This window comes from Oncorhynchus mykiss, chromosome 9, assembly GCF_057628025.1.
Source record: "Oncorhynchus mykiss isolate SJ-2025 chromosome 9, ASM5762802v1, whole genome shotgun sequence".
Lineage (NCBI taxonomy): Eukaryota > Metazoa > Chordata > Actinopteri > Salmoniformes > Salmonidae > Oncorhynchus > Oncorhynchus mykiss.
In genome coordinates this window covers 39,575,201-39,602,598 of record NC_143030.1, presented here as the reverse complement: position 1 = coordinate 39,602,598, position 27,398 = coordinate 39,575,201, and the positions used below count along the sequence as shown (strand labels likewise).

The window sequence follows — 27,398 nt, the reverse complement described above, 5'->3', positions numbered from 1 at the left end:
CATAAATATTCATTTTGGGGGTGGGTGATCACAACACTTTCTCTAAATTATTTTTACCAGAATTCCAATGGCACTCTGATCATTTAATTATGTGCACCGCAAGCAAATGTGGCTCTGGGCCCGGTTTCCCAATAGCGATGAAATTTAGGCTTACAAGTGTTTTTTATCTTTCTTACCACGGCCAAAGATACTTTTGCTAAGTGTGTCGTTGAGGCATGTGTCGATACTAATAGGTTCAAAAGAATGGCAGCGGTGCTCTCTGGTCGGCTTTCTCCTTTCAAATATTACCTTAACATTTAGAATTATTCTGAAATACTGACGACAGGTCAGCTCCTGGAGAGAGATTATCACCTATGGCTGTAAATATTGAGCAGCTTATCTAATGCTTACCCTATAATGCACTAAATTAATATTTGGCACATCATTGCGCACATGTTAGGTGTATGACCCAATTGAAGAAATTCCTGTTGTAAATTGACGTGGCACTGAGTAGCTTCGTTCATCATGAAATATATTAAGGCCAAAAATGTGACAGTAGCTAAATACAACTCAACTGAATGAACATGAAATTTGCCCCCACTGACAAAATGTAGTCAGTTATCGGCGGTCATGGAGAGACAGATATCACTGTTATTCTTCTACGTTTAGCAGAGATCTTCTCTTTATAAAGTGATGCAGGAGGGCAAAAAGCTTCTAGCAAAGTGGCTGTTCTATGAGTGGTCTGAGGCTGGTGTTAGAATATGAGAGTTTAAGTGCAGCGTTAATAACATTGGTTTTAGTAAGCCCCTCGGATATTTTAACGACGCTCCTATGAAGGTTCTAACGATATTTTTATTTTTTATTTAACTAGGCAAGTCAGTTAAGAACACATGTTTTATTTACAGTGACTGCCTAACAATGAACTTAGCCTTAAAATGCTTTTGGGAAACCGGGCCCAAGACAGTTGGCTCACAGGGGTAAGGCACCAAGTTCCTATCTATTTCCACTTGCGGTGTAAGTTTGAATACCCCCAATTGCACGCAAAACATTTTTTTGAAACGTGGACCAATGGTGTAAAAATACTTTCAAGTACTACTGAAGTAGTTTTTTGGGGTATCTGTGCTTTACTATTTAGATTTTTGGCTACTTTTACTTTGCTAAAGAAAATAATGTACTTTTTACTTCATACATTTTCCCTGACACCCAAATGTACTTCACACACTTATCAAGAGAACATCCCTGGTCATCCCTACTGCCTCTGATCTGGCGGACTCACTAAACACACATGCTTAATTTGTGCCCCTGGCTATCCACCTAATTTTAAAAAACTAAATTAAAACACGGAAATACGGAAATGTGCCTTACTGGCTTTTGAAAATTGTGTAACGTCTAGGCAATGTAAAATATATTGGCACACTCCTTTTACCAGGACCATTGCCAAATAAGGCACGCTGTCACTTGCTTTTATAGTAAGCCTTGAGGTGGCACCACCCAGCACATCTAGAAGGGAGTGTATTTCATACAGTACCCCTCCCTTGAGATTACTTTTAAGGCATTTCATTTAGATAAATAAATTTAATACTTTTAAGGACCCGTGGACACCCTGACAGTAGTAGAGAAGAGTTCAATACAGTACGTTATACTGTACTCTACAGTACTTTCTGCATACTTTATATCTGGTTTTAGTCATTTACGTTTACACTGAAAATGTTTTACCATACCGAAATTGTTTTCCCACCCCACAATACAGTAAAGAAAGTAGAGTACAGAAGAGTACTGTATAATGTATTGTACTGTACTGAACTCTACTCAACTACTGTCAGAGTGTCTGCGGGTCCTTTAAAGTATTACATTAATTTATATACATTTTCTTCTTCAGTTTTCAAAGGTCTTAAAAAAATGTGACCAAGAGCCTCCCAAGTTGCGCAGCGGTCTAAGGCTCTACATTGCAGTGCTTGAGGTATCATTACAGATCCCGGGCTGTGTTGCAGCCGGCCGCAGATATTTAAGAGTTTTTAGAAAATGTGGTCGCATAAAAACTGAAGGAGATTTTACTGTAATTCTGTTACCAAACTTTCCATTTGGACAGTTCATCCAGTAAATGTGTTTTTGTGAACTTGTCTGTCTAAATTGTACAAAGAAGTCATTGTGCATAGAGATTGTGTGGTTTGTTAAACTTTTTGAAATCAGTGTTTTTTTTGTTTGGCATACATTTTTTTGAAAGTGAAAAATCTCAATCAAATTGTAGTTCCGTCCCACTGGAATCACTTTATCATTAAAACTGACTGGGCTAGTAGCGTTCTCCCTGATAAAAGTTGTGACGATCACATCCTGCTGTCGTGACGATGCTTAGGTGGTCATAGACGTGTGTGTGTGTGTGTGTGTGTGTGTGTGTGTGTGTGTGTGTGTGTGTTTGTGTGTGTGTGCGTGTGCCTGTATGTGTGGTCGGTGTGTGTCATGCTGAGGCAATGGTAGTGGCAGCTGTACGGCGCCCCTTCCTCCCGTGAATACTGAATGACGTCAGGGAGTGACTCATGTTTGCTGATGTGGAAGTGGGTAGGCTACACTCAGTAAGCAGGGTCCGGAGGACATAACATTGCTGACACCTTGCGCCTTAAACCTCCGACGTGGATTAAGTGCTATTTATTCATATTCGTGCTTGTTCCCCTGTTCAAATTCAGTTGGCCTACTTTTTAGTTGCTCTGGATTTCTGCATGTTTGGTTTAGTGCATTTATTTACATTGAGATGATATCAGGAGTCAATTGTACTGGGTATTTCCAAATGTATACAATACTTTAATGAGGAGAACATCTTATCTGTCTCTGTGTGTGTTGGGCATTTCCATGTAAAGTACCTATGAGCACCAATGTGAAGTTCATGGGAGCATGTCAAATGAAAGCGAAGAGTCTATATTTTTTTGTTGAAATGAAAGTATATATACATTTTATTACCATTTGATTTCTGGTCAAACAGATGGAAAAGGGATTTTGGACATCTACCAGAAATAGTATTTTAAAAGCTATATATGTAAAAACACAATATTGAAGTGAAGACCCTAATATCAGCACTTTTATATTTCGGTTGGTAGAAATGATTTGCCTTCTCTAAGTTTAAGAAACATTGCCTTGTGCCTTGTAATTCCGTTACCAAAAACCCACATATGTTCGTAAAGTATTCAAACCCCTTGACTTTTTTCAAATGTTACGTTACAGCCTTATTCCAAATTTATTAAATCTTCACAATACCCCATAATGACAAGGCAAAAGCAGGTTTTTAGAAATATCACATTTACATAAGTATTCAGACCCTTAACTCAGTACTTTGTTGAAGCACCTTTGGCAGCGATTATATCCTTGAGTTTTCTTGGGTTTGACGCTACAAGCTTGGCACTCCTGTATTTGGGGAGTTTCTCCCATTCTTCTCTGCATATCCTCTCAAGCTCTGTCAGGTTGAATTGGGAGTGTCACTGCACAGCTATTTTCAGGTTATAGACCTGTTGGTTGGTGAACCATCGCCCCAGTCTGAGGTCCTGAGCACTCTGGAGTAGGTTTTCATCAAGGATCTTTCTGTACTTTGCTTCGTTCTTCCAGACGTGACTCTTGGCATTCAGGTCTGATGGTCTGATAGTCCTTTAGTTGCCATTTGGCAAACTCCAAGCGGCTGTCATGTGTCTTTTACTGAGGAGTGGCTTCAGTCTGACACTCTACCATAAAGCCCTGATTGGTGGAGTGCTGCAGAGATGGTTGTCCTTCTGGAAGGTCCTCCCTTTTCCACAGAGGACAATCGGGTTCTTGGTCACCTCCCTGCCCAAGACCCTTCTCCTCCGATTGCTCAGTTTGACCAAGAGGACAGCTCAAATTAATTTTTTATAAATTAGCAAACATTTCTAGAAACTTAATTGCTTTGTCATTATGGAGTATTGTGTGTAGATTGAGGACTTTTTATTCTATTTAATCCATTTTAGAATAAGGCTTTTAATGTGGAAAAGGGTAAGTGGTCTGAATACTTTCCGAATGCACTGTATCTTTAAGATATTGAGGGACAATAATGGAAATTCACAGAAGTAACAAGTAAAAGTAAACGTACCTATTAGTTGTCGTGTTTTTACTGATTTTAAATTTGTTTATGAATTAAGTGAATAAATCTCGTAATTCTGTTACCAGAATTGCTACAATTTAATTGACTCCAATGGGAAATCATAGTAGTCTCAAACCACTTTTGGGTTACCTGCTACTGTCGTTTCATGATCAACAACTCATGGTGTGGTTGTAGGAATGTACAAACCCTTAAGAATTTCTGTTCCCTTGACCTGGAATACTTAGCAATCAAATGCTGACCCCATTATCTCCTAAGACAATTCACAGCTGTTTGTGTCACGTCTGTGTACATTGTCCCACAATCCAACACCACGCTGGCACTCAAGGAATTACACACGGGACTTGGAACAAATTGAAAACAGCATATCCCAAGGCTGTATTCGTTGTACTTTAACAAAGGACGTTTTAGGAAAATTCTCCCTAAATTCCACCAACACATCTCTTGCTTCACCCGCTGGACCATTGTTATTCTCCTTACCGAGACCGGTACAAACCCCTCCTTTGCTTTATGAGTAGTGAGTGACCCTATGGAGGCAACACATACATTCTAAGTGATTTCAATGGGTCTTTCTCCATTCTGTTTCATACTGTTCAATTCAAATTCAACCCAAAATAATTTTCTGCATTTCCTGAATTCATTTGACATAATTGACACACTGCCATGTAGGGCTGATGATAATGTAGGGCTGCAAATAATCAAGGCCTTATTTTTATCCAAATGTTGCAATTGTGGTTTGACTTGCGATTTAGATCAAAACACTTGGGTGAACTGTTGGAATCATGGAAATATAATATTTATTTAGAGTATAAATAATAGCTGATACTTGAAAATGCCAGGGAGAAGTTATTGTGACAGGTTGGGAACCAAAGTGTTGGTCAGTGTTTCTTAGGGGACCCTGTAATCTTTGGCTACAATAAATGTTTCATAATTTAGCCAACATATTCATGCTTCGCCTATTCCTCTTTTAGAAGATACTGTTGTATAAACATGCAGCTTTAGGGCTACATCATCGTACCCACAGCAACTATTAAAACATTCCCAAACCAGAAACTGTGAATTGATGGCAGCATTCGCATGAAACTGAAAGCGTGAACCACTGCTTTTAACCAGGGCAGGGTGACCGGAAACATGACCGAATACAAACGGTGTAGCTATTTCCTCCGCAAGGAAATCAAACAAGCTAAGCGTCAGTATAGAGACGAAGTAGAGTCGCAATTCAACGGCTCAGACACGAGGTATGTGGCAGGGTCTACAGTCAATCACGGATTACAAAAAGAAAACCAGCCCTGTCGCGGACCAGGATGTCTTGCTCCCATACAGACTAAGCAACTTCTTTGCTCGCTTTGAGGACTACAGCGCCACTGACACAGCCCCCTACCAAAACCTGCGGACTCTCCTTCACTGCAGCCGACGTGAGAAAAACATATAAACGTGTTAACCCTCACAAGGCTGCATCCCCAGCCACGTCCTCAGAGCATGCGCAGACCAGCTGGCTGGTGTGTTTACGGACACATTCAATCAATCCTTATCCCAGTCTGCTGTTCCAACATGCTTCAAAAGGGCCACCATTATTCCTGTTCCCAAGAATGCTATGGTAACTGAGCTAAACGACTACCGCCTTCCGTCATCATGAAGTGCTTTGAGAGACTAGTCAAGGACCATATCACCTCCACCCTAGACCCACTCCAATTTGCTTACCGCCTCAATAGGTCCACAGACGACGCAATCCAAACCACACTGCACACTGCTCTAACCCATCTGGACAAGAGGAATACCTATGTGAGAATGCTGTTAATCGACTACAGCTCAGCATTTAATACCATAGTACCCTCCAAGCTCGTCATCAAGCTCAAGACCCTGGGTCTCGACCCCCCCGCCCTGTGCAACTGGGTACTGGACTTCCTGACGGGTCGCCTCCAGGGGGTGAGGGTAGGTAACAACATCTCCACCCTGCTGATCCTCAACACTGGGGCCCCACAAGGGTGCGTTCTGAGTCCTCTCCTGTACTCCCTGTTCACCCACGACTGTGTGGCCATGCACGCCTCCAACTCAATCATCAAGTTTGCAGACGACACTACAGTGGTAGGCTTGATTACCAACAACGACGAGACGGCCTACAGGGAGGAGGTAAGGGCCCTTGGAGTGTGGTGTCAGTAAAATAACCTCACTCAGCGTCAACAAAACAAAGGAGATGATCGTGGACTTCAGGAAACAGCAGAGGGAGCACCCCCCTATCCACATTGACGGAACAGTAGTGGAGAGGGTAGTAAGTTTTAAGTTCCTCGGCGTACACATCACGGACAAACTGAATTGGTCCACCCACATAGACAGCGTGGTGAAGAAGGAACCTCAGGAGTCTGAAGAAATTCGGCCTGTCACCAAAAGCACACAAACTTTTACAGATGCACAATCGAGAGCATCCTGTTGGGCTGTATCACCGCCTGGTACGGCAACTGCTCCGCCCACAACCGTAAGGCTATCATCCAGAAGGCGAGGTCAGTACAGGTGCATCAAAGCAGGGACCGAGAGACTGAAAAACAGCTTCTATCTCAAGGCCATCAGACTGTTAAACAGCCACCACTAACATTGAGTGGCTGCTGCCATGCATGTAAACATTTTTTCACTATCTACTTTAAACAATGCCACTTAATATAATGTTTACATACCCTACGTTACTCATCTCATATGTATATACTGTACTCAATACCATCTACTGTATCTTGCCTATGCCGTTCTGTACCATCACTCATTCATATATCTTTATTTACATATTCTTCATCCCTTTACACTTGTGTGTATAAGGTAACTGTTGTGAAATTGTTAGGTTAGATTACTCGTTGGTTATTACTGCATTGTCGGAACTAGAAGCACAAGCATTTCGCTACACTCAGATTAACATCTGCTAACCATGTGTATGTGACAAATACAATTTGATTTGATTTGGTATTGGGCTGTATAGCTAGCTAAGTTTGCTCTAACTCAGTATATTTATTAGCTTGGTAGCCAGCTAACTATCAATTTGCATTAGCAGCGAACACAATTTAGCTAAACCTTGCTAAGAAAAAACGAACTAGATTTTTGCAAATGTAAGAGAAACAAACTAGTAGTGTAATTCTAGAACACATGTGGAGTTATATTAAGAAGCAAAGTGGAAACAACATCATTGTCATCAACATTGTTTCATGTGCCCCGATTGACCATGCAGACTGAACGCAAGTGTCGCGAGGTCAAGTAACAAAAAATGCGCTCCTTGATTGACGGGTCGGGGCTAGGTCTGTGTGGAAAGTGGCATGGTGAGAGTGGAGAGGGATGACTCAAGTAGCGGTGTAAACTACAAAAATGTACTTTACACACGGCATGTAACATTTAACAAACCAAACATTTAAATACTGTTATAGAAGGTAAAGTAAAAACCCAAACTGGTTCATGCATCAATACTGGTGTATATAGTAAAATAAGGTATACCGCCCAGCCCTAGACAACGCCTTCATTCTCCATCTCCTCCCAGCCTATAGGTAGAAATTCAAACTGGAAGTACCCGTGGTAAGGTCTGTTCAACGCTGGAAACACTGCCGAGTACAAACAGACCACCTATGACCTCCGCAAGACAATCAGAGACACAAAGACCTTACAAGTGGAATCGCAATTCAACGGCTCAGACACGAGACCCATGTGGACTTCAGACAATCATGGATTACAAAGGGAAAACCAACCATGCTAAACACCTTTTGTGTCAGCTTCGAGGAAAAAAACACAGCGCCACTGACATGGGCCTCCGCTGCTCACGAGGACTGAGGGCTCCCGATCTCTGTAGCCAATGTGAGTAGGACCTTCTAGTGTGTTAAAACAAAATCAGACAAGCCCATAGTACACGTGTCAAACTCATTCCACGGAGAGCCGAGTATCTGCATGTTTTCGCTCCTCCCTTGTATTTGATTGAAGGTCACTAATTAGTAAAGAACTCTCCTCACCTGGTTGTCTAGGGGTTCATTGAAAGGGAAAAAACAGCAGACACTATGCCCTACATGGAATGAGTTTAACACCCCTGCCATAGTAGAATAGTTGATCTATTTACCTAGTCGGCTTGTTGTGTGTTCTATGTGAGAGAAATACGGTGCCTTCAGACCCCTTGACTTATTTCACATTTTGTTATGTTACAGCCTTATTCTAAAATTGATTCGTCTTTTTTCCCCTCCTCAATCTACACTTGGGCGGCAGGGTAGCCTAGTGGTTAGAGCGTTGGACTAGTAACCGGAAGGTTGCAAGTTCAAACCCCCGAGCTGACATGGTACAAATCTGTCGTTCTGCCCCTGAACAGGCAGTTAACCCACTGTTCCTAGGCCGTCATTGAAAATAAGAATTTGTTCTTAACTGACTTGCCTAGTTAAATAAAGGTAAAATAAATAAAAAATAATACCCCAAAATGAAAAAAAGGAAAACAGGTTTTCAGGAACAAAAATTCACATTCATAAAACATAACCATACCTTATTTACTTAAGTATTCAAACCCTTTGCTATGAGACTCAAAATTGAGCTCCGGTGCATCCTGTTTCCATTGATAACCCTTGATGTTTCTATAACTTGATTGGAGCTGATTGGACATGATTTGGAAAGACACACAGTTGGTCTATATAAAGGTCCCACATTGACAGTGCATATCAGAGCAAAAACATAGCCATGAGGTCGAAGGAATTGTCCATAGAGCTCCGAGACAGGATTGTGTCGAGGCACAGATCTGGGGAAGGGTACCAGAAATATTCTGCAGCATTGAAGGTCCCCAAGAACACAATGGCCTCCATAATTCTTAAATTGAGCTGGCGGTCTGGCCAAACTGAGCAATCGGAGAAGGGCATTGGTCATTGAAGTGATCAAGAACCCGATGGTCACTCTCTGTCACTTCCGACGGAAGCCACTCCTCAGTAAAAGGCACATGACAGCCTGCCCGCTTGGAGTTTGACAAAAGTTTTAAAGATTAAAGTACAGAGATCCTTGAAGAAAACCTGCTCATGAACGCTCAGGACCTCGGACTGGGGTGAAGGTTCACCTTCCATCAGAACAACGACCCTAAGCACACCGCCAAGACAACACAGAAGTGGCTTCGGGACAAGTCTCTGAATGTTCTGGAGTGGCCCAGCCAGATCCCGCAATTGAATCCTGTCATATCTCTGGAGGGACCTGAAAATAGCGGAGCAGCGACGCTCCCCATCCAACCTGACAGAGCTTGAGAGGATCTGCAGAGAAGATCCCCAAGGCTTGTTGCGTTATATCCAAGAAGACACTAGGCTGTAACTGGCAACTTCATTAAATAGTACCCACAAAAAAAACAGTCTCAATGGTGAAGAGGTGACTCTGGGATGCTGGCTTTCTAGGCAGAGTTGCAATGAAAAAGCCATATCTCAGACTGGCCAATAAAAAAAAAAAAATGTAGATGGGCAAAAGAACAGACACTGGACAGATGAACTCTGCCTAGAAGGCCAGCATCCCAGAGTCCCAGAGTCACTTTTGATGTTGAGACTGGTGACATTTATTTAAACCTGTTAAGTCTACCATCTCCTTTTTCGAACATTCTGTTAAAAATCGCGCAACATTTCAGCGTCCTGCTACTCATGCCAGGAATATAGTATATGCATATGATTAGTATGTGTGGATAGAAAACACTCTGAAGTTTCTAAAACTGGTTAAATCACGGCTGTGACTATAACAGAGCGTGTATTTCATCGAAAAGCGCAAGAAAAACTGGTCACTGAAAGCTGAAAATAATATCCATGCGCCACTTGCATGTATTGTTTAAAGGACACCAAATTAAATAGGGCCAAGGATGCAATTCCTACAGATTCCACACGATGTCGTCATTTTCCTGCGAGTTATTTCTTGGTCAAACAAAGGAAAGAGATTCAATTTCTTCCGGTCTCCGACAGGATGTTTTGGAGGAGAGATTTTCGACCATGATTTGAAGACGTGGAGCTATTGAATACACATCGCCCCGTGATCATTTTGATAGATTATAAACGTTTACTAATACCTAAAGTTGGATTATAAAAGTATTTCAAAGTGTTTTGTGAAAGTTTATCGTAGACTTTTTTAATTTAAAAAAATGACGCAGCGTTTTGAAACAATGTTTTTTTCTGAATTACACAGTTTCCATAGATGGCTATTTTGGGTATATATGGACCGATTTAATCGAAAAAAAGACCCAATAGTGATGTTTATGGGGCATATAGGAGTGCCAAGAAAGAAGCTCGTCAAAGGTAATGAATGTTTTATATTTTATTTCTGCTATTTGTGTAGCGCCGGCTACGCTAATTATTTTGTTTACGTCGCCTTCAGGCATTTTGGGGTGTTGCATGCTATCAGATAATAGCTTCTTATGCTTTCGCCGAAAAGCATTTTAAAAATCTGACTTGTTGGCTAGATTCACAACGAGTGTAGCTTTAATTCAATACCCTGTATGTGTGTTTTAATGAACGTTTGAGTTTTAACGAGTACATTTAGCATTTAGCGTAGCGCATTTGCATTTCCAGGTGCCTACTTGAGACGTCTGCATCTCAAGTAGGATCAACAGGTTAAGGAAGCTGCCAGTTGAGGACTTGTTAGGCGTCTGTTTCTCAAACTAGTCACTCTAATGTACTTGTCCTCTTGCTCAGTTGTGCACCGGGGCCTCCCACTCCTCTTTCTATTCTGGTTAGAGCCAGTCTGCGCTGTTCTGTGAAGGGAGTAGTACACAGCGTTGTACGAGAATTTCAGTTTCTTGGCAATTTCTTGCATGGAATAGCATTCATTTCTCAGCAGAAGAATCAACTGACAAGTTTCAGAAGAAAGGTCTTTGTTTCTGGCCATTTTGAGCCTATAATCAAACCCACAAATGCTGATGCTCCAGATACTCAACAAGTCTAAAGAAGGCCAGTTTTATTGCTTATTTAATCAGGACAACAGTTTTCAGCTGTGCTAACATAATTGCAAAATGGTTTTCTAATTAGCCTTTTAAAATTATAAACTTGGATTTGCAAACACAATGCGCCATTAGAACACGAGTGATGGTTTCTGATAATGGGCCTATGTAGATATTCCATAAAAAAATCTGCCATTTTCAGCTACAATAGTCATTTACAACAATAGCAATGTCTGCTGGAATTCTGATCAATTTTATGTTATTTTAATGGACAATAAAATGGCTTTGCTTTTTTTTCGAAAGGTACTGTATGTGTATATAATATAAACTCTGCAACAAAAAAAAACTTTCCTTTTTCGGGACCATGTCCAAATTCTTAAAAATATATATTTTTCGGGCCCAAAGATAATTCTTAAAAACCTAAATAAATTCACAGATCATTGTAAAGGATTTAAACACTGTTTCCCATGCTTGCTCAATGAACCATAAACAATTAATGAACATGCACCTTGGAACGGTTGTTAAGACACTAACAGCTTACAGACGGTAGACAATTAAGGTCACAGTTATAAAAACTTAGAACACTAAAGAGGCCTTTCTACTCACTCTGAAAAACACCAAAAGAAAGATACCCATGGTCCCTGCTCATCTTTGTGAATGTGAGACGCCTAAGACAGTGCTACAGGGAGACGGGACGGACATCTGATCGCAGTGGCTGACCACGTGTAACAACACCTGCACAGTATCGGAACATCTCAGGTACAGGTACTGGATGGCAACATCAACTGCCCGAGTTACACCAGGAACGCACAATCCCTCCTTCAGTGCTCAGACTTTCTGCAATAGGCTGAGAGAGGCTAGACTGAGGGCTTGTAGGTCTGTTGTTAGGCAGGTCCTCACCAGACATCACCGGAAACAACGTCGCCTATGGGCACAAACTCACCGTCGCTGGACCAGACAGGACTGGCAAAAAGTGCTTTCGTCTGACGAGTTGCAGTTTTGTCTCACCAGGGATGATGGTCGGACTCGTGTTTATCGTCAAAGTAATGAGCATTACACTGAGGCATGTACTCTGGAGCGGGATCGATTTGGAGGTGGAGAGTCTGTCATAGTCTAGGGCGGTGTGTCACAACATCATCGGACTGAGCTTGTTGTCATTGCAGGGAATCTCAGCGCTGTGCGTTACAGAGAAGATATCCTCATCCCTCATGTGGTACCCTTCCTGCAGGCTTATCCTGACGTGACCCTCCAGCATGACAATGCCACCAGCCACACTGCTCATTCTTTGCGTGATTTCCTGCACGACAGGAATGTCAGTGTTCTGCCATGACCAGCAAAAAGCCCGGTTCTCTTTGAGCACTTATGGGACCTGTTGGATGGAGGGTGAGGGCTTGGGCCATTCCACCCAGAAATGTTCAGGAACTTGCAGGTTCCTTGATGGAAGAGTGAGGTAACTTCTCACAGCAAGAACTGGCAAATCTGGTGCAGTTCATGAGGAAGAAATGCACTCTAGTACTTAATGCAGATGGTGGCCACACCAGATGCTGTTTCTTTTGATTTTGACACATTATTCCATTTCTGTTAGTTACATGCCTGTGGAACTTGTTCAGTTTGTCTGTTGAATCTTGTTATTTTCATGTAAATATTTACACATGATTAGTTTGTTGAAAATAAACGCAGTTGACAGTGAGGATGTTTCTTTTTTTGCAGAGTTTATTATTTGTACGTTTTCCCGAGTCTCACCTTTCCATAGAGGAGTCATATTAGTGTGTAGCCTAAACTGTTCGGATGCTACAGACAGAAGTGGGCAGATTGATTGGCTGTACCGACTTCAGACGACTCCCTTGACACTGAGAACACCATCACATTCATGAGTCTCATCTTTCCAGAGTAGATCTTGGGCCAAACTGTTCGAACCCTACAGATTTTCGGGATGCCTCATGGTCTCACAAACACCGCTGTAGCTCGGCACCTTCCACTCCGGATGCGGAAGGCCGCCATTGGTGGATTGATTGTCAATGTGTGTTTGCTTACTGGCCACACGTCAGGCAGGCCAAGGGTTAAGCCTTTACCTTTTCAACCAGCTTGGTCTTTTGTGTGGTATTGTTCTTGAACTCTCAAATTGATGAGTAATGTCATTAGGTTCCATTAGACTTGTTCCATCTGGGAAGGAGGGAAATTGTATTATGATGTGTCTGAGACTGCCGTAATCAGATCTGAATGTCAAAATCTGGGAAGTGACTACCTCTGGATGGCTTTTGCTCCATCGTGGTTGGAGGCCTCTGAACTTGGAGTGAACTGAGGATGGAAAATCTTCTACATTGTTTTTCTAATTCAGAAACAATGACAAGTTAGACACTGCATGTTTGAGACCCCTGGCCTGATGTACTATCAATAGCAGGGAAAGTAGGCTGCACTAGACACGTTGGGGAGACATCTAGACGTAACCTTTTGAAAGACATGTTAGTCAGCAGCTCAGCTCTGTGTGGTTTACCATAATCTTGCCTCATTGACCGCCCCTGCTCATGCTGGTAATTGTCTCTCACTTTTCCATCATATTTCTTTCACTTATTTAAACCTGTTATCTTTGATATCAGTGGTAATCTTCTTGAACTGCACTTTTGGTTAAGGGCTTGTAAGTAAGCATTTCACGGTAGTCTTAACTTGTTGTATTCTGTGTATGTGACAAAGTTTGATTTGATTTTAATGGTGGTAAGGAGAGGAGGAAAGGAAGCCATGAAGATCTGATTTAGCCTCTGATTCCCTCCTTAATCTTCTCATCTACTCCGCCCCCTCTCTCCAGATTCTGCAGGATTGTGCGAAGGCTCGTCGGGAGGTAGAGCTCCACTGGAGGGCGTCGCCCTGCTCTCACATCGTACGCATCATGGAAGTCTATGAAAACCTCTACCAAGGCAGGAAGTGCCTGCTCATCGTCATGGAGTGGTGGGTGACTGACACACACACACACGCGCACACACACACACACACACACACACACACACACACACACACACACACACACACACACACACATTTAGCCTATGTTATTCAGTGTTTTCTCTCTCCATTTCAGTATGGATGGAGGTGAGCTATTCAGCCATATTCAAGACCGGGGGAACCAGGCATTCACAGAAAGAGGTAATGAGTAGGGCTGTTACGGGGACCGTATTACCGCCACACCGGCGGTAAGTAGTCATGACAGTCAAATTCAATGTGACCGTTTAGTCACGGTAGTTGGGCTTCTCCAAGCTCTGATGCTACTGATGGTCATTAGTAGCCTACCAAACTTGCTAACTGCCTGGTCCTCAGCACTCTATCGTCCCTATAATCACTCTGACATCAATGCAAATGTGATCTCAAATCTAATCAAACACTTCATGAGAGCCCATGAGCTCATGTTGTGCAACATTTCTATAGCTATGCAATTGCGGTAGAAAGCAATGATGACCTCTATTAAAAAGAGGATCCCATCAGCTTTCTATAGACTCTACCTACTATATTTATTTCATAACCTTCCAAATATTAAGCACATTGCTTCTCTTTACAACAGAAGTATAGCCTACCTGGCTGGCACCACGGGAAAAGCGTCCTCCATTCGCTATTTAAGCGCATAGGTGACACCAGGGTTGGGAAGTAACGGATTACATGCTGTTATATGTAAGGGATTACGAAAAACTGGTAACTAATCCTTTACCAGCTAAAATATTGTCATCAGATTACAGATACTTTAGAAAAACTAGAGAATTACATCGAGGATTACTTTTAAATTCAGAAAGGATGTTTGCGTAAGAAAATATTTGACTTTTCTCTAATAAGCATTGAAAAAAGGTGCAAGTTGTTAAGTTTGTTCCACCTGAGTGAGTCTACTATGATGACATGCCAAATGTGTAGGCTACAGTCCAAGCTATGTCTTTCAATGGTGCGACTGCTGTCGCCATCCAAAGATTACCCAACTTTAATAATAGCTTGTAGGCAAGGATGATAGCAGTGGTGAAGTCTACGGCGATACGGATATCACTTATTATTGATATCTACGTAGCGCATTGATGTGAATCCCACTGCTGTGCTCTCGTTTAGCTATTTGTGCCCTACGGATTGTGGTTGTTGTGTGGATGGCTGTGCACAAATTTCAATGTGTATTTGAACTCAATAATAGTTGAATTCAAGAAGTTTAAGCTGCCTATCTATCATTGTTTTTGAAACCAGTGGAAAATGTGCTCTTGCAACAGCAGATCCCAGCCTATGGAATAAAAGTGGGGCTTTTATTGCTCAATCTAATTCATGCAAATAAGGAAAATATTTATCAATAGGCCTAATTTGCAGACTTTTGATAGATTTAAAGGGACAATCTGTAGTTGCTACATCCATTTTTGGACTCAATTCAATTATATTTACATAAATGATATATATTAATGTTATTGTATGTAGCAGAAAGCGATGGGTTGGAAGAAGCCTACATAACCAACCCATAAAGTAAAATGTAACATCCATATATGGCCAGCTATGTAAACTTTAACATTTATTTATTTATCCTGCAATAGATGTCGTTCAATTGGTAACATTTTTGTCTTCTAATGACTCTTAAGGGGAAAGTAATCTAAAAGTAACTGAATGTAATCAGATTACTGAGTTTCGGTTATCCAAAAGTGAATTTTTTTTTTTTTTACAATTTTGGACAGGTATCTCGTAACTGTAACTGATTACCCAATCCTACCCAATCCTGGATGACATATTTTTTTCCGCGGCCCCTGTTTCGAGACAGGTGCAGGATAATGGTCCATTCTAAATCAAAACACATTTCACATGTGTATTATTTAGGATATGGAAAGACAAACTTAAATCAAGAATAGTGTGATGGGTGACAATATTAGCCTATCACTTGTGAATGATGCCTAGATGTATGCTTTTTTGTGACTTTTTCCAAATCATAGTCGCACACCTAATGTAGCCTAGCCCATAGGCCTATATGTTCTGGTAAGGTTTGTATAACAACTAAAGTGGGCAAATAACTTCTTTAAATGAAACACATTAATCTGCTTTACATCAGGTGTAGAGCCTAACTGACATGCATACACAGTGCGTGAATTTCAAGTTTGGGGAAGATTCATTTTCACCATAAACATGCACCTTTTTATAATAAAAGCATTACATGCACTTTTGAGAATGGTGTTTTCCTGCTAATGGAACATTCGCTCGTATAGCCTAATAGTTGATCAACATTTTAAGCTAAACATTCTCATCTGTTGAGTTAGGTTCATTGCTTAAAACAGGTTTTTTGATGCTAGTGGTTGTATTAATTTGGGATCTATTGCATCTCACAGCTGTCCCAGACTATGTTTGGAATATTTATTTCTCGCAAAGAATGGGGTAGGTCAACCTTCGAACTATTGGGGGATAGTAGATTGACATAGGCTATTGCTTTTGTTGTTTGTTAGGCCTACTCATCTTGTTGGCAGACAAAGTAAATATGGATAGTTCTTCCAATATCTTTAATATGCACCTCGGAATTGGATAAGGATGCGTCCCCAATGTGTCTGTCTTCACTTGTAGCCTGTGAGAAAGACTTGATCACATGACGTAGAGCCATGTGAGTGAGCTGTGCTTCGGCACTCAGCCGGGAGAAGGGCATTATAATTATTATATTCAGAACAAGGGCCACCAGCCGCAAAATGCATGGATTCTTTTAGGGGGCATTACAATGTAGCTGGGGAATTCGAGGCATTATCAAGTGCTTGTCATATTGTGAATGAGAGACAGATGAAGTGTGTACAGCCTTCACAAAAAAACAGCAGAGCTCATGCCTTTCATGCAGCCTTAGAATGTATTAAAAATCAAAACATGCAGTTGAAGTCAGAAGTTTACATACACTTAGGTTGGAGTCATTAAAACGTGTTTTTTAACCACTCCACAAATTTCTTGTTAAACTATAGTTTTGGCAAGTTGGTTAGGACATCTACTTTGTGCATAACACAAGTAATTTTTCCAACAATTGTTTACAGACAGATTATTTCACTTATAATTCACCGTATCACAATTCCAGAAGTTTACATACACTAAGTTGACTGTGCCTTTAATCAGCGTGGAAAATTCAAGAAAATGATGTCATGGCTTTAGAAGCTTCTGATAGGCTAATTGACTTCATTTTAGTCGATTGGGGGTGTACATGTGGATGTATTTCAAGGCCTACATTCAAACTCAGTGCCTCTTTGCTTGACATCATGGGAAAAAAATCAAATAAATCAGCCAAGACCTCAGAAAAGACCTCCACAAGTCTTGTTCATCCTCCGTAAGGTACCACGTTCATCTGTACAAACAATAGTACACAAGTATAAACACCATGGGACCACGCAGCCGTCATACCGCTCAGGAAGGAGACGCATTCTGTGTCCTAGAGATGAACGAACTTTGGTGTGAAAAGTGCAAATCAATCCCAGAACAACAAAAGTATCTTCAAAAGTATCTATATCCACAGTAAAACGAGTCCTATATCGACATAACCTGAAAGGCCACTCAGCAAGGAAGAAGCCACTGCTCCAAAACTGCCATGAAAAAGCCAGACTACGGTTTGCAACCGCACATGGGAACAAAGACCGTACTTTTTGGAGAAATGTCCTCTGGTCTGATGAAACAAAAACAGAACTGTTTGGCCATAATGACCGTCATTATGTTTGGAGGAAAAAGGAGGAGACTTGCAAGCTGAAGAACACCATCCCATCCATGAAGCACGGGGGTGGCAGCATCATGTTGTGGGGTGTTTTGCTGCAGGAGGGACTGGTGCACTTCACAAAATAGATGGCATCATGAGGTAGGAAAATTATGTGTGTATATTGAAGCAACATCTCAAGACATCAGTCAGGAAGTTAAAGCTTGGTCGCGAATCGGTCTTCCAAATGGACAATGACCCCAAGCATACTTCCAAAGTTGTGGCAAAATCGCTTAAGGAAAACAAAGTCAAGGTATTGGAGTGGCCATCACAAAGCCCTGACCTCAATAATATAGAACATTTGTGGGCAGAACTGGAAAAGTCTGTGCGAGCAAGGAGGCCTACAAACCTGACTCAGTTACACCAGCTCTGTCAGGAGGAATGGGCCAAAATTCACCCAATTTATTGTGGGAAGCCTGTGGAAGGCTAGCCAAAACGTTTGACCCAAGTTAAACAATTTAAAGGCAATGCTACCAAATACTAATTGAGTATATGTAAACTTCTGACCCACTGGGAATGTCATGAAAGAAATAAAGGCTGAAATAAATAATTCTCTCTACTATTATTCAGACATTTCATATTCTTAAAATAAAGTGGTGATCCAAATTTACCTAAAACAGGGAATTTTTACTGGAATTAAATGTCAGGAATTGTGAAAAACTGAGTTTAAACGTATTTGGCTAAGGTGAATGTAAACTTCCGACTTCAACTGTAGCCCAACTAAAATTACGTAAATAACTCTACATTAAGAATATAGGAGTACCTATTTCTTTGTTAACCACTCAACACAGAATAGCTGCATGAGTGCACTCCCTCATTGTATTCATCTATGTGTTCTAGGCAAATGTCTGCTACATGAACTACTGTTGCCCACAGCCATATGGCATAGGCAGATCAGGGCCTGACATAAGGACAACTCAGGAGTATGCTATTCTGTTAATCTGAAATATATATATTTTTTCATATCATGTTTCTTTAGACCTGTCTAAAATAAAGAACGGATTGATTGTGATTGTAGGCTATATTACATGGCTTTATTAGACTTTTTAAAAGGTAGATGTTCCAAAGGTAATCAGTGGCTTGTAGGCTATGCATGGAAGCCAGTAGATGCTAAATGTGTATGTTAATTAACGGTCAGTTACCGTGAGACGAGCAGTTATTTGCTTGACAATCACCGTCTGCCAAAATTTCATGACCCCCACTGCCCTAGTAATAAAAAATATTTTCTCTAATTTCTCACCATATGAATAATGTATCCCTTCTAGAGGTCGACCGATTAACTAGGGCCGATTTTCAAGTTTTCTTAACAATCGGTAATCTGCCTTTTTGGACGCTGATTAAATTGCAATCCAGGCAGGCTGACCACCTGTTTTGCGAGTGCAGCATCAAAAGGACCTTGTGGCTACAAGGAGCCAAGGTAAGTTGCTAGCTAGCATTAAACTTAACTATATAAAAAAATGATCAATCTTCACATAGTTAACTTGTGATTATCTTGTCCTGTGTTGCATATAGTCACTGCAGTGCCTGTTAATTTATCATCGAGTCACAGCCTACTTCAACTTCGCTCAACGGGTGCTGATTTCACAAAAGAGCATCCGTGAAAAAAGCACAATCGTTGCACTAATGTACCTAACGATCAACATCAATACCTTTTCTTAAAATCAATACACATAAATATATTATTTTAAACCTGCTTATTTAGTTAAAAGATTCATGTTAGCAGGCAATATTAACTTGTAGTGAAATTGTGTCACTTCTCTTGCGTTCAGTGCAAGCAGAGTCAGGATATATGCAGCAGCTTGGGCCACCTGGCTTGTTGCGAACTGTGTGAAGACCATTTCTTCCCAACAAAGACCGTAATTCATTTGCCAGAATTTTACGTACTTAAGACATACATTGCACAACCTTCAATGTTAACAGCAATATTTAGATTTACGGTTGCCACTCGTTCGATAAAATACAGAACGCTTCGGTAATACACTGAAAGAAAAAAACATTTTGTTTTTTAAATGGTAGTTTCCGGATTTGACCATATTAATGACCAAAGGCTCGTTTTTCTGTGTGTTTTAGTATATTATAATTAAGTCTATGATTTGATAGAGCAGTCTGATTGAGCGGTGGTAGGCAGCAGCAGGCTCGTAAGCATTCATTCAAACAGCACTTTACTGCGTTTGCCAGCAGCTCTTAGCAATGCTTGAAGCACAGCGCTGTTTATGACTTCAAGCCTATCAACTCCCGAGAATAGGCTGGCAATACTAAAGTGCCTATAAGATCCAATAGTCAAAGGTATATGAAATACAAATGGTATAGAGCGAAATAGTTGACACGTCATAATTCCTATAGTAACTTGCAGCTGAACTTGAAAGGGGTTCCTTCGTTATTTTACCATTCATCCCTTCTGTGGGGAATGTCTTGATTTACTTCAATTACAGTCTGTGTTTCGTGTAGGCTTAAACCACCTCAGCATGTTGATGCTCGTGTAAATCTCGCAAATATAAGGTAACGTTTGTCAACATATTTTCATAAACTCCACTCTACAAAAAAAATATATCTTCGCTTATATTTAGCCAATATTGATCAGAGTTACCTTGTCCTATGGATATCTACACAGTTATCAAATTGGCAAGGTGGTGTAAGCCTACAAGAAACACAGACCTTATTTGAAGTGAATCTAAAAATATCCTAAGGAATAAATGAATGAAGGAACTGCTTTTCAGATTTTGCTGGAAGGTGTCATGGGAATTATGAGTCACAATTTTAGTCAAATCTTCTTCTTATTATTAAAATAGGATTTCATGCATATAGAAATTAGTTTTTTGTTTTCAACATTCATCCACAGGTAACTTAAACTATAGTTTTATTATTCAAACAGAGAGTATTTGTATCTCCTAAGCAGACTCTTCAGTATCCTTGTCACTGCAGAGAGCTGTGCGTGTGTGTACGATTATATTAATTTTACAGGCGGCAGAGAAAAGCAGAGCACCAGTGTGGGACTTTTACATTGAATTGGCACCAGGGAAAGCAATGTGTCTCATTTGTGAGAAAGATGTAGGTCAAAGAATACCACCAAACTGGAATCACCTTAAGATCACTCATCCAAATGCTCATAAGGAAGCAGTGATGAAAAAAGCAAATACAAATTCTTCACAAGGAAAAGGTGATAGACACATCGCAAGCTACAATATTGCAACTTTTTAATAAACAAACAAAATGGCAAGATAAGACAAAAGACCCAAGGGCCAAGAAGATGGATGAAGCCATTTTTGAGATGATGTTGGTTTTCAGTGGCTGATTACTCTTGCTGAACCCTGGCACAGGATTAAAGATGAAAGATTCTACCTCCACAGAAATGCTAGATAAAACGCATGAAAGAGTTGCGAAGAATCTGGTGGCACCAGTGAATGCTCCACACATGGCATTCACAACTGACTGCTGGTCAGGCACTACAGAATCCCTGATGAGCCTTACTGGACATTTCATTGACAATGTCTGGACAAGAAAGCAGGTTGTGCTGAATGTCAAGACTACGATTGGACCACACACAGGAAACTACATCAGAGATGTTTTTGACCATGTTGTAATACTGTGAAATCCACACAGAACGTGTAGTGCTGGTCCTCAGGGACAGTGGGGCAAACATGGTGAAAGGTATGAGACTGGCAGAGCTTCCAGACTTCAGCTGCAGTGCACACACCCTACAGCTTGTAATCAATGATGGCCTATCCAGTCAGAGCTGTGCTAGACATTATTGCCATGTTGAAGAGCTGTGCAACTCACTTTGACCACTCTGTACTGGCCAAACAGAGGCTGAGGGTCATTCAGGAAGTGCTTGGCCTTCCCAAACACAGCATCATCCAAGAAGTTCAAACTCTCTGGAACTCAACACTACACATGTTGCAGAGGATGTTTGAACAGAGGCGTGCACTGAATGTGAATGCAGGTGAATACGGACACATCAGCAGTTTGTCTGCTGCACAGTGGGACATTGTCTCTAACCTAATTAAGACTCTGGCACCTATGGAGGAGGTGACACTGGAGATGTGCCTCTCCAACTCTACAGCCGCATGCAGCCGCAGCCGCATGCACAGCCAGAAGAGGACTGGCCACCCCACAGCCTGGTTCCTCTCTAGGTTTCTTCCTAGGTTTTGGCCTTTCTAGGGAGTTTTTCCTAGCCACCTTCTACACCTGCATTGCTTGCTGTTTGGGGTTTTAGGCTGGGTTTCTGTACAGCACTTTGACATATCAGCTGATGTACGAAGGGCTATATAAATACATTTGATTTGATCATCCCCGGTGTGTCGGTGCTGAAGCTGCAGCAGGAGGGTTCTTTTACTCAAGGCATCAACTTTACGGAAGACCATGCTGGACAGTCTGACAAGGTGGTTCTCCAAGGCCGAGCAGACCAAGTGCCTGGTGCTGGCAACTGTCCTGGATCCACGTTACTAGAGCTTCGCCTTCACCTCAGGGACAGCACGAGAGAAAGCAAAAGAGTGGCTGAAAAACAAATCTGACCTTCTAAGAAACCAAATCCCAGAGCCACAGCTGGGACTAGTGAAGAGGAGACTAGTGAAGAGGAGGACCCAGATCCAGGTGCTAAGAGTCCGTCTGGTGGACAGCCTCTACACTAGAGTCGTTGGAAGTCAATAGGACAGTCCAGTGAAGTTTTGAAATGGAGTTGGAGCGTTACCTCACATAGCCTGTCATTGACAGAAAGAGTGGCTTGCCTTTGGAGTGGCGGAAGCAGAATGAGGACAGACTTCAATCACTCACTCCACTGATAAAGACGTTTCTCTGTCCCCCACCTTCTTCAGTCCCAAGCGAGAGAGTGTTCAGTGAGGTGGGGATAATTTTATGATAAGCAGAGGAGCAGACTGACAGTGGAGCATGCAGACAAGCTCTGCTTTCTGCACTACAACCTAAAACTGGGAATATTGAAGACTCATGTTAAAAGGAACCACCAGTTTTCATATGTTCTCATGTTCTGAGCAAGGAACTTAAACATTAGCTTTTTTACAAGGCACATATTGCACTTTTACTTTCTTCTCCAACATGGTGTTTTTGCATTATTTAAACCAAATTGAACATGTTTCATTATTTATTTGAGACTAAATTAATTTTATTTATGTATTATATTAAGTTAAAATAAAGTGTTCATTGTTCATTCAGTATTTTTGTAATTGTCACGTATGTATGTATGTATGTATGTATGTATGTATGTATGTATGTATGTATGTATGTAAAAATCGTCTGGGTTAATCGGTTTTGGCTTATTTCGGTCCTCCAATTTGTATCGGTGTTTAAAAATCAGTCGGCCGACCTCTTATCCCTTCACTCCACTGGTATTCAACTCTGTTCACTCTCTCAGTTATGCCTCTAACTCGGTCTTTCTCTTCTCTTCCACCCCGTCTAGAGGCCTCTGACATCATGAAGAGTATAGGAGAAGCTATCCAGTACCTGCATGCCATTGACATCGCTCATAGAGACATTAAGGTAAAGTCTCTGGTGATTCAATGAACAGAATTACACTAAACATCTCTTATTTTGCGTACATGTTCAGTCCAATAAATAATTATGCTATTTTCTCGTCCATCAGCCAGAAAATCTGTTGTACACTTCCAAAAAACCAGATGCACTCCTCAAACTAACCGATTTTGGGTTTGCCAAAGAAATCACCACACTCAACTCCCTGGCAACGCCATGCTACACCCCCTATTATGTTGGTAAGGTTACACAACTCAGTCTTACTGACTGGTTTAATAGTACAGCCTACCCTGTTAGTATAATTATTCGTGAATATTTCAGTGGCATTGATGATTAAGTTCATAAAATACAAGGCTTCAATGAATTTTGAGTCTGTATTTCCTCTCCTTGATCTCAGCCCCTGAGGTTCTTGGTCCAGAGAAGTACGACAAATCCTGTGATATGTGGTCTCTGGGTGTTATCATGTATATCCTGTAAGTGATACAAAATAGCTTGACAGCATGAATCAATTCCCAATAACTGCGCTGTACAAGATGTACGACCTTACGTGGTTCTTATATATTCTCCTCTCCTCCTACCACCTAGGCTGTGTGGATATCCTCCCTTCTACTCTAACCACGGCCTGGCCATCTCCCCTGGGATGAAAAAGCGCATCAGGAACGGACAGTACGAGTTCCCCAACCCAGAGTGGTCTGACGTGTCAGAGGACGGTAAGAGAGAGAGAGAGAAGACAGATATTTACAGTTGAAGTCGGAAGTCTACATGCACCTTAGCCAAATACATTTAAACTCAGTTTTTCACAATTTCTGACATTTATTCCTAGTAAAAAATTCCCTGTCTTTGGTCAGATCACCACTTTATTTTAAGAATGTGAAATGTCAGAATAATAGAAGGAAATTGATTTATTTCAGCTTTTATTTCTTTCATCACATTCCCAGTGGGTCAGAAGTTTACATACACTCAATTAGTATTTGGTAGCATTGCCTTTAAATTGTTTAACTTGGGTCAAATGTTTTGGCTAGTCTTCCACAGGCTTCCCACAATAAGTTGGGTGAATTTTGGCCCACTCCTGCTGACAGTCAGGTTTGTAGGCCTCCTTGCTCGCACATGCTTTTTCAGTTCAACCCACACATTTTCTATAGGATTGAGGTCAGATCTTTGTGATGGCCACTCCAATACCTTGACTTTGTTGTTCTTAAGCCATTTTTCCAAAACTTTGGAAGTATACTTGGGGTCATTGTCCATTTGGAAGACCCATTTGCGACCAAGCTTTAATTTCCTGACGGATGTCTTGAGATATTGCTTCAATATATCCACATAATTTTCCTACCTCATGATGCCACCTATTTTGTGAAGTGCACCAGTCCCTACTGCAGCAGAGCACCCCCTCAACATGATGCTGCCACCCCCGTGCTTCATGGTTGGGATGGTGTTCTTCGGCTTGCAAGCCTCCCCCTTTTTCCTCCAAACTGTGGATATAGATAATTTTGTACCTGCTTCCTCCAACATCTTCTCAAGGTCCTTTGCTGATGTTCTAGGATTGATTTGCACTTTTCGCACCAAAGTACGTTCATCTCTAGGAGACAGAACGTGTTTCCTTCCTGAGCGGTATGACGGCTGCGTGGTCCCATGGTGTTTATACTTGCGTACTATTGTTTGTACAGATGAACGTGGTAACTTCAGGCATTTGGAAATTGCTCCCAAGGATGAACCAGACTTGTGGAGGTCTCCAATTTTTTTCTGAGGTCTTGGCTCATTTATTTTGATTTCCCCATGATGTCAAGCAAAGATTTTGAAGGTAGGCCGTGAAATACATCCACAGGTACACCTCCAATTGACTCAAATGATGTCAGTTAGCCTATCAGAAGCTTCTGAAGCCATGACATCATTTTCTGGAATTTTCCAAGCTGTTTAAAGGCACAGTCAACTTAGTGTGTATGAACATCTGACCCACTGGAATTGTGATACAGTGAATTATAAGTGATATAATCTGTCTGTAAAAAATTACTTGTGTCATGCACAAAGTAGATGTCCTAACCGACTTGCCAAAACTATTGTTTAACATGAAAAACTAGTTTTAATGACTCCAACCTAAGTGTATGTAATTATCTGACTTCAACTGTATATGGGCTGGGTTCAAAATGAATATCTTGACTTTGATGGTAATTACCTGAATTGCTTAACTAACTGTTTTCCTGTGTTTTCTCTCTCCAGCCAAACAGTTGATCCGTCACTTACTGAAGACTGAGCCCACCCAGAGGATGAGCATCACAGAGTTCATGAACCACCCCTGGATCAATGTAATCACAGCACCCTTCTGTTATCCCTATAGTCCAGGCAGTTGGACCATGATGCAGTCGTTGTCAATTGTTATGAAGATGCATACTGATTATTCACTAGCAACTTTCAATGCAACTAGACCACAAGAAGACAACAGAAGAGTGCAATAAATGGTTGTTTGTTTCTGAATGGAATTTCACAATTCTCAAAAGTTATCATATTACATTTTTATTTAACCTTAATTTATCTAGGTTAGTCTCATTAAGTTAAACATATATTTTTCAGAGGGGCCTGGTCCAACCAAGACAGCAGCAGAGGGAAACAATTATTCCTTACCATTTGGTTTACACCACATTTAACATTGTTGGTGACTTTTATTATTCCCTTTCAAAATCTTCACCTTTTCGTTGACATACAGCCTGAAATGAAAACGCATTAAGTCAGACCTTTTCCGGCTTTTACACAGTAACCCACAATATCGAGGTGGGGGGGGAAATCTAGAAAATGTATTGACATGAATACAGTAAAATACCCTGTTTGGATACGTGAACACCCCCCTGAGTAAATACTTGGAACCACATTTTGCTTGAATTACAGCCACGAGTCTCTTTTTGAATATGCCTCTATTTACTTTGTACACGTAGGCTGTGCAATATTTGCCCATTCTTCCTTGTAGAGTTGTTCAAACTCAGACAAATTGCATGGTGACCGTTCACGGACTACACTCTTGGAGTCATTCCACAGAGTTTCAATGGGATTTAGGTCGGTGCTCTGTCTAGGACACTCAAGGATATTTACCTTCTTGTCCTTCAGCCACTGTACTATTACTTTGGCAGTGTGCTTTAGGCCATTTGTCATGTTGAAATGTGATCCATCTTCCCATATTAAATTTCTTGGCGGAGGGCTGCAGGTCTTCCTCAAGAATTTGTCGGTATTTTGTACTGTCCATTTTCCCTTCTATTCTGACAAGTGCTCCAGTCCCTGCTGAAGAGAAACACCCCATCAACAGGATGTTGCCACCGCCAAGCTTTACTCTAGGCATGGGGTTCTTTGGGTGGAAAGATGTTGGGTTTTGACCTCAGTACCTCTTGCCACTTGGCCTCAGAATCTACAATGTGATTTTTGGCAAAGCTCAAACAAGACTTGATGTGGCTTTTTTTGAGGAGGTTTTTTTTCTTGCCACCCTCCCATAGAGGCCAGATTTGTGGAGCGCTTGTGATATTGTGGTCATATGCACGCACACGTTGACCAGTCTTTGCCGTAAAGACCTGAAGCTCCTTCAAAGTCGCCATTGGCTTCTTGGTAGCCTCTGATCAGTCTCCTCCTTGCCCGATCATTCAGTTTGGAGCGACAGCCTGAACTATGTAGGGTCTGGGTGGTGCCATACCTTCCACTTCTTACTAATGGTCTTAACTGTGCTCCGAGGGATAGACAAAGCCTTTTACTTTTTTTATATCAATCCCGACTTTCCACAATTTTATCTCGTAGATCATTTGAAAGTACCTTTCCGCCCATAGTGGATTCTTTGCTTTGAATTGTACTACTAAGCAGTGGAGTCCTCTATGAACAACTCCTTTTATTCTGAACTTATCAACGTCACTACAATTGACCACAGAAGCCAATTAACTTTCTATACCCACTGTTAGCAGTTGATCTTATTCTTCAATAACACAGCCCCCAAAGCAAATCAGGGGGAGAAAATCATAGATGTTATGCTGGGAAGTAGATGGTCGATGTTCATTCTTTCCTGTCCTCAATGATTCTCCACAGAACAAAGACACAGGAGGTAATTTATAACCCTTAACCCGAGCCTTTGATTGACCAATTACAATTCCTTGCAGTAAAATTGGGCCAATGGCCAAAAAATAAGTTATTCTGTTATAGGCTCAATGTATGGACGATTCTGACCAATGAGATCTTGCCACATGAATCCAGAACTGAAACCCCTACACAGATTCTAACCAGAT

The 27,398-nt window shown here is 41.2% G+C and overlaps 1 protein-coding gene across 2 annotated transcripts in view; it reads left to right on the top strand.

The window, feature by feature from the left end:
• LOC110531961 (MAP kinase-activated protein kinase 2) overlaps window positions 1–27,398 on the top strand; it is a 42,279-nt gene that overhangs the window by 12,089 nt on the left and 2,792 nt on the right. For both annotated transcript variants that reach the window (XM_021615507.3, XM_090184176.1), the window contains exons 2-8: window positions 13,771–13,910; window positions 14,041–14,105; window positions 23,081–23,160; window positions 23,264–23,390; window positions 23,549–23,624; window positions 23,737–23,861; window positions 25,366–25,451. In XM_021615507.3, coding sequence (XP_021471182.2) covers window positions 13,771–13,910; window positions 14,041–14,105; window positions 23,081–23,160; window positions 23,264–23,390; window positions 23,549–23,624; window positions 23,737–23,861; window positions 25,366–25,451 — 699 coding nt within the window. The remainder of the gene's footprint in view (window positions 1–13,770; window positions 13,911–14,040; window positions 14,106–23,080; window positions 23,161–23,263; window positions 23,391–23,548; window positions 23,625–23,736; window positions 23,862–25,365; window positions 25,452–27,398) is intronic.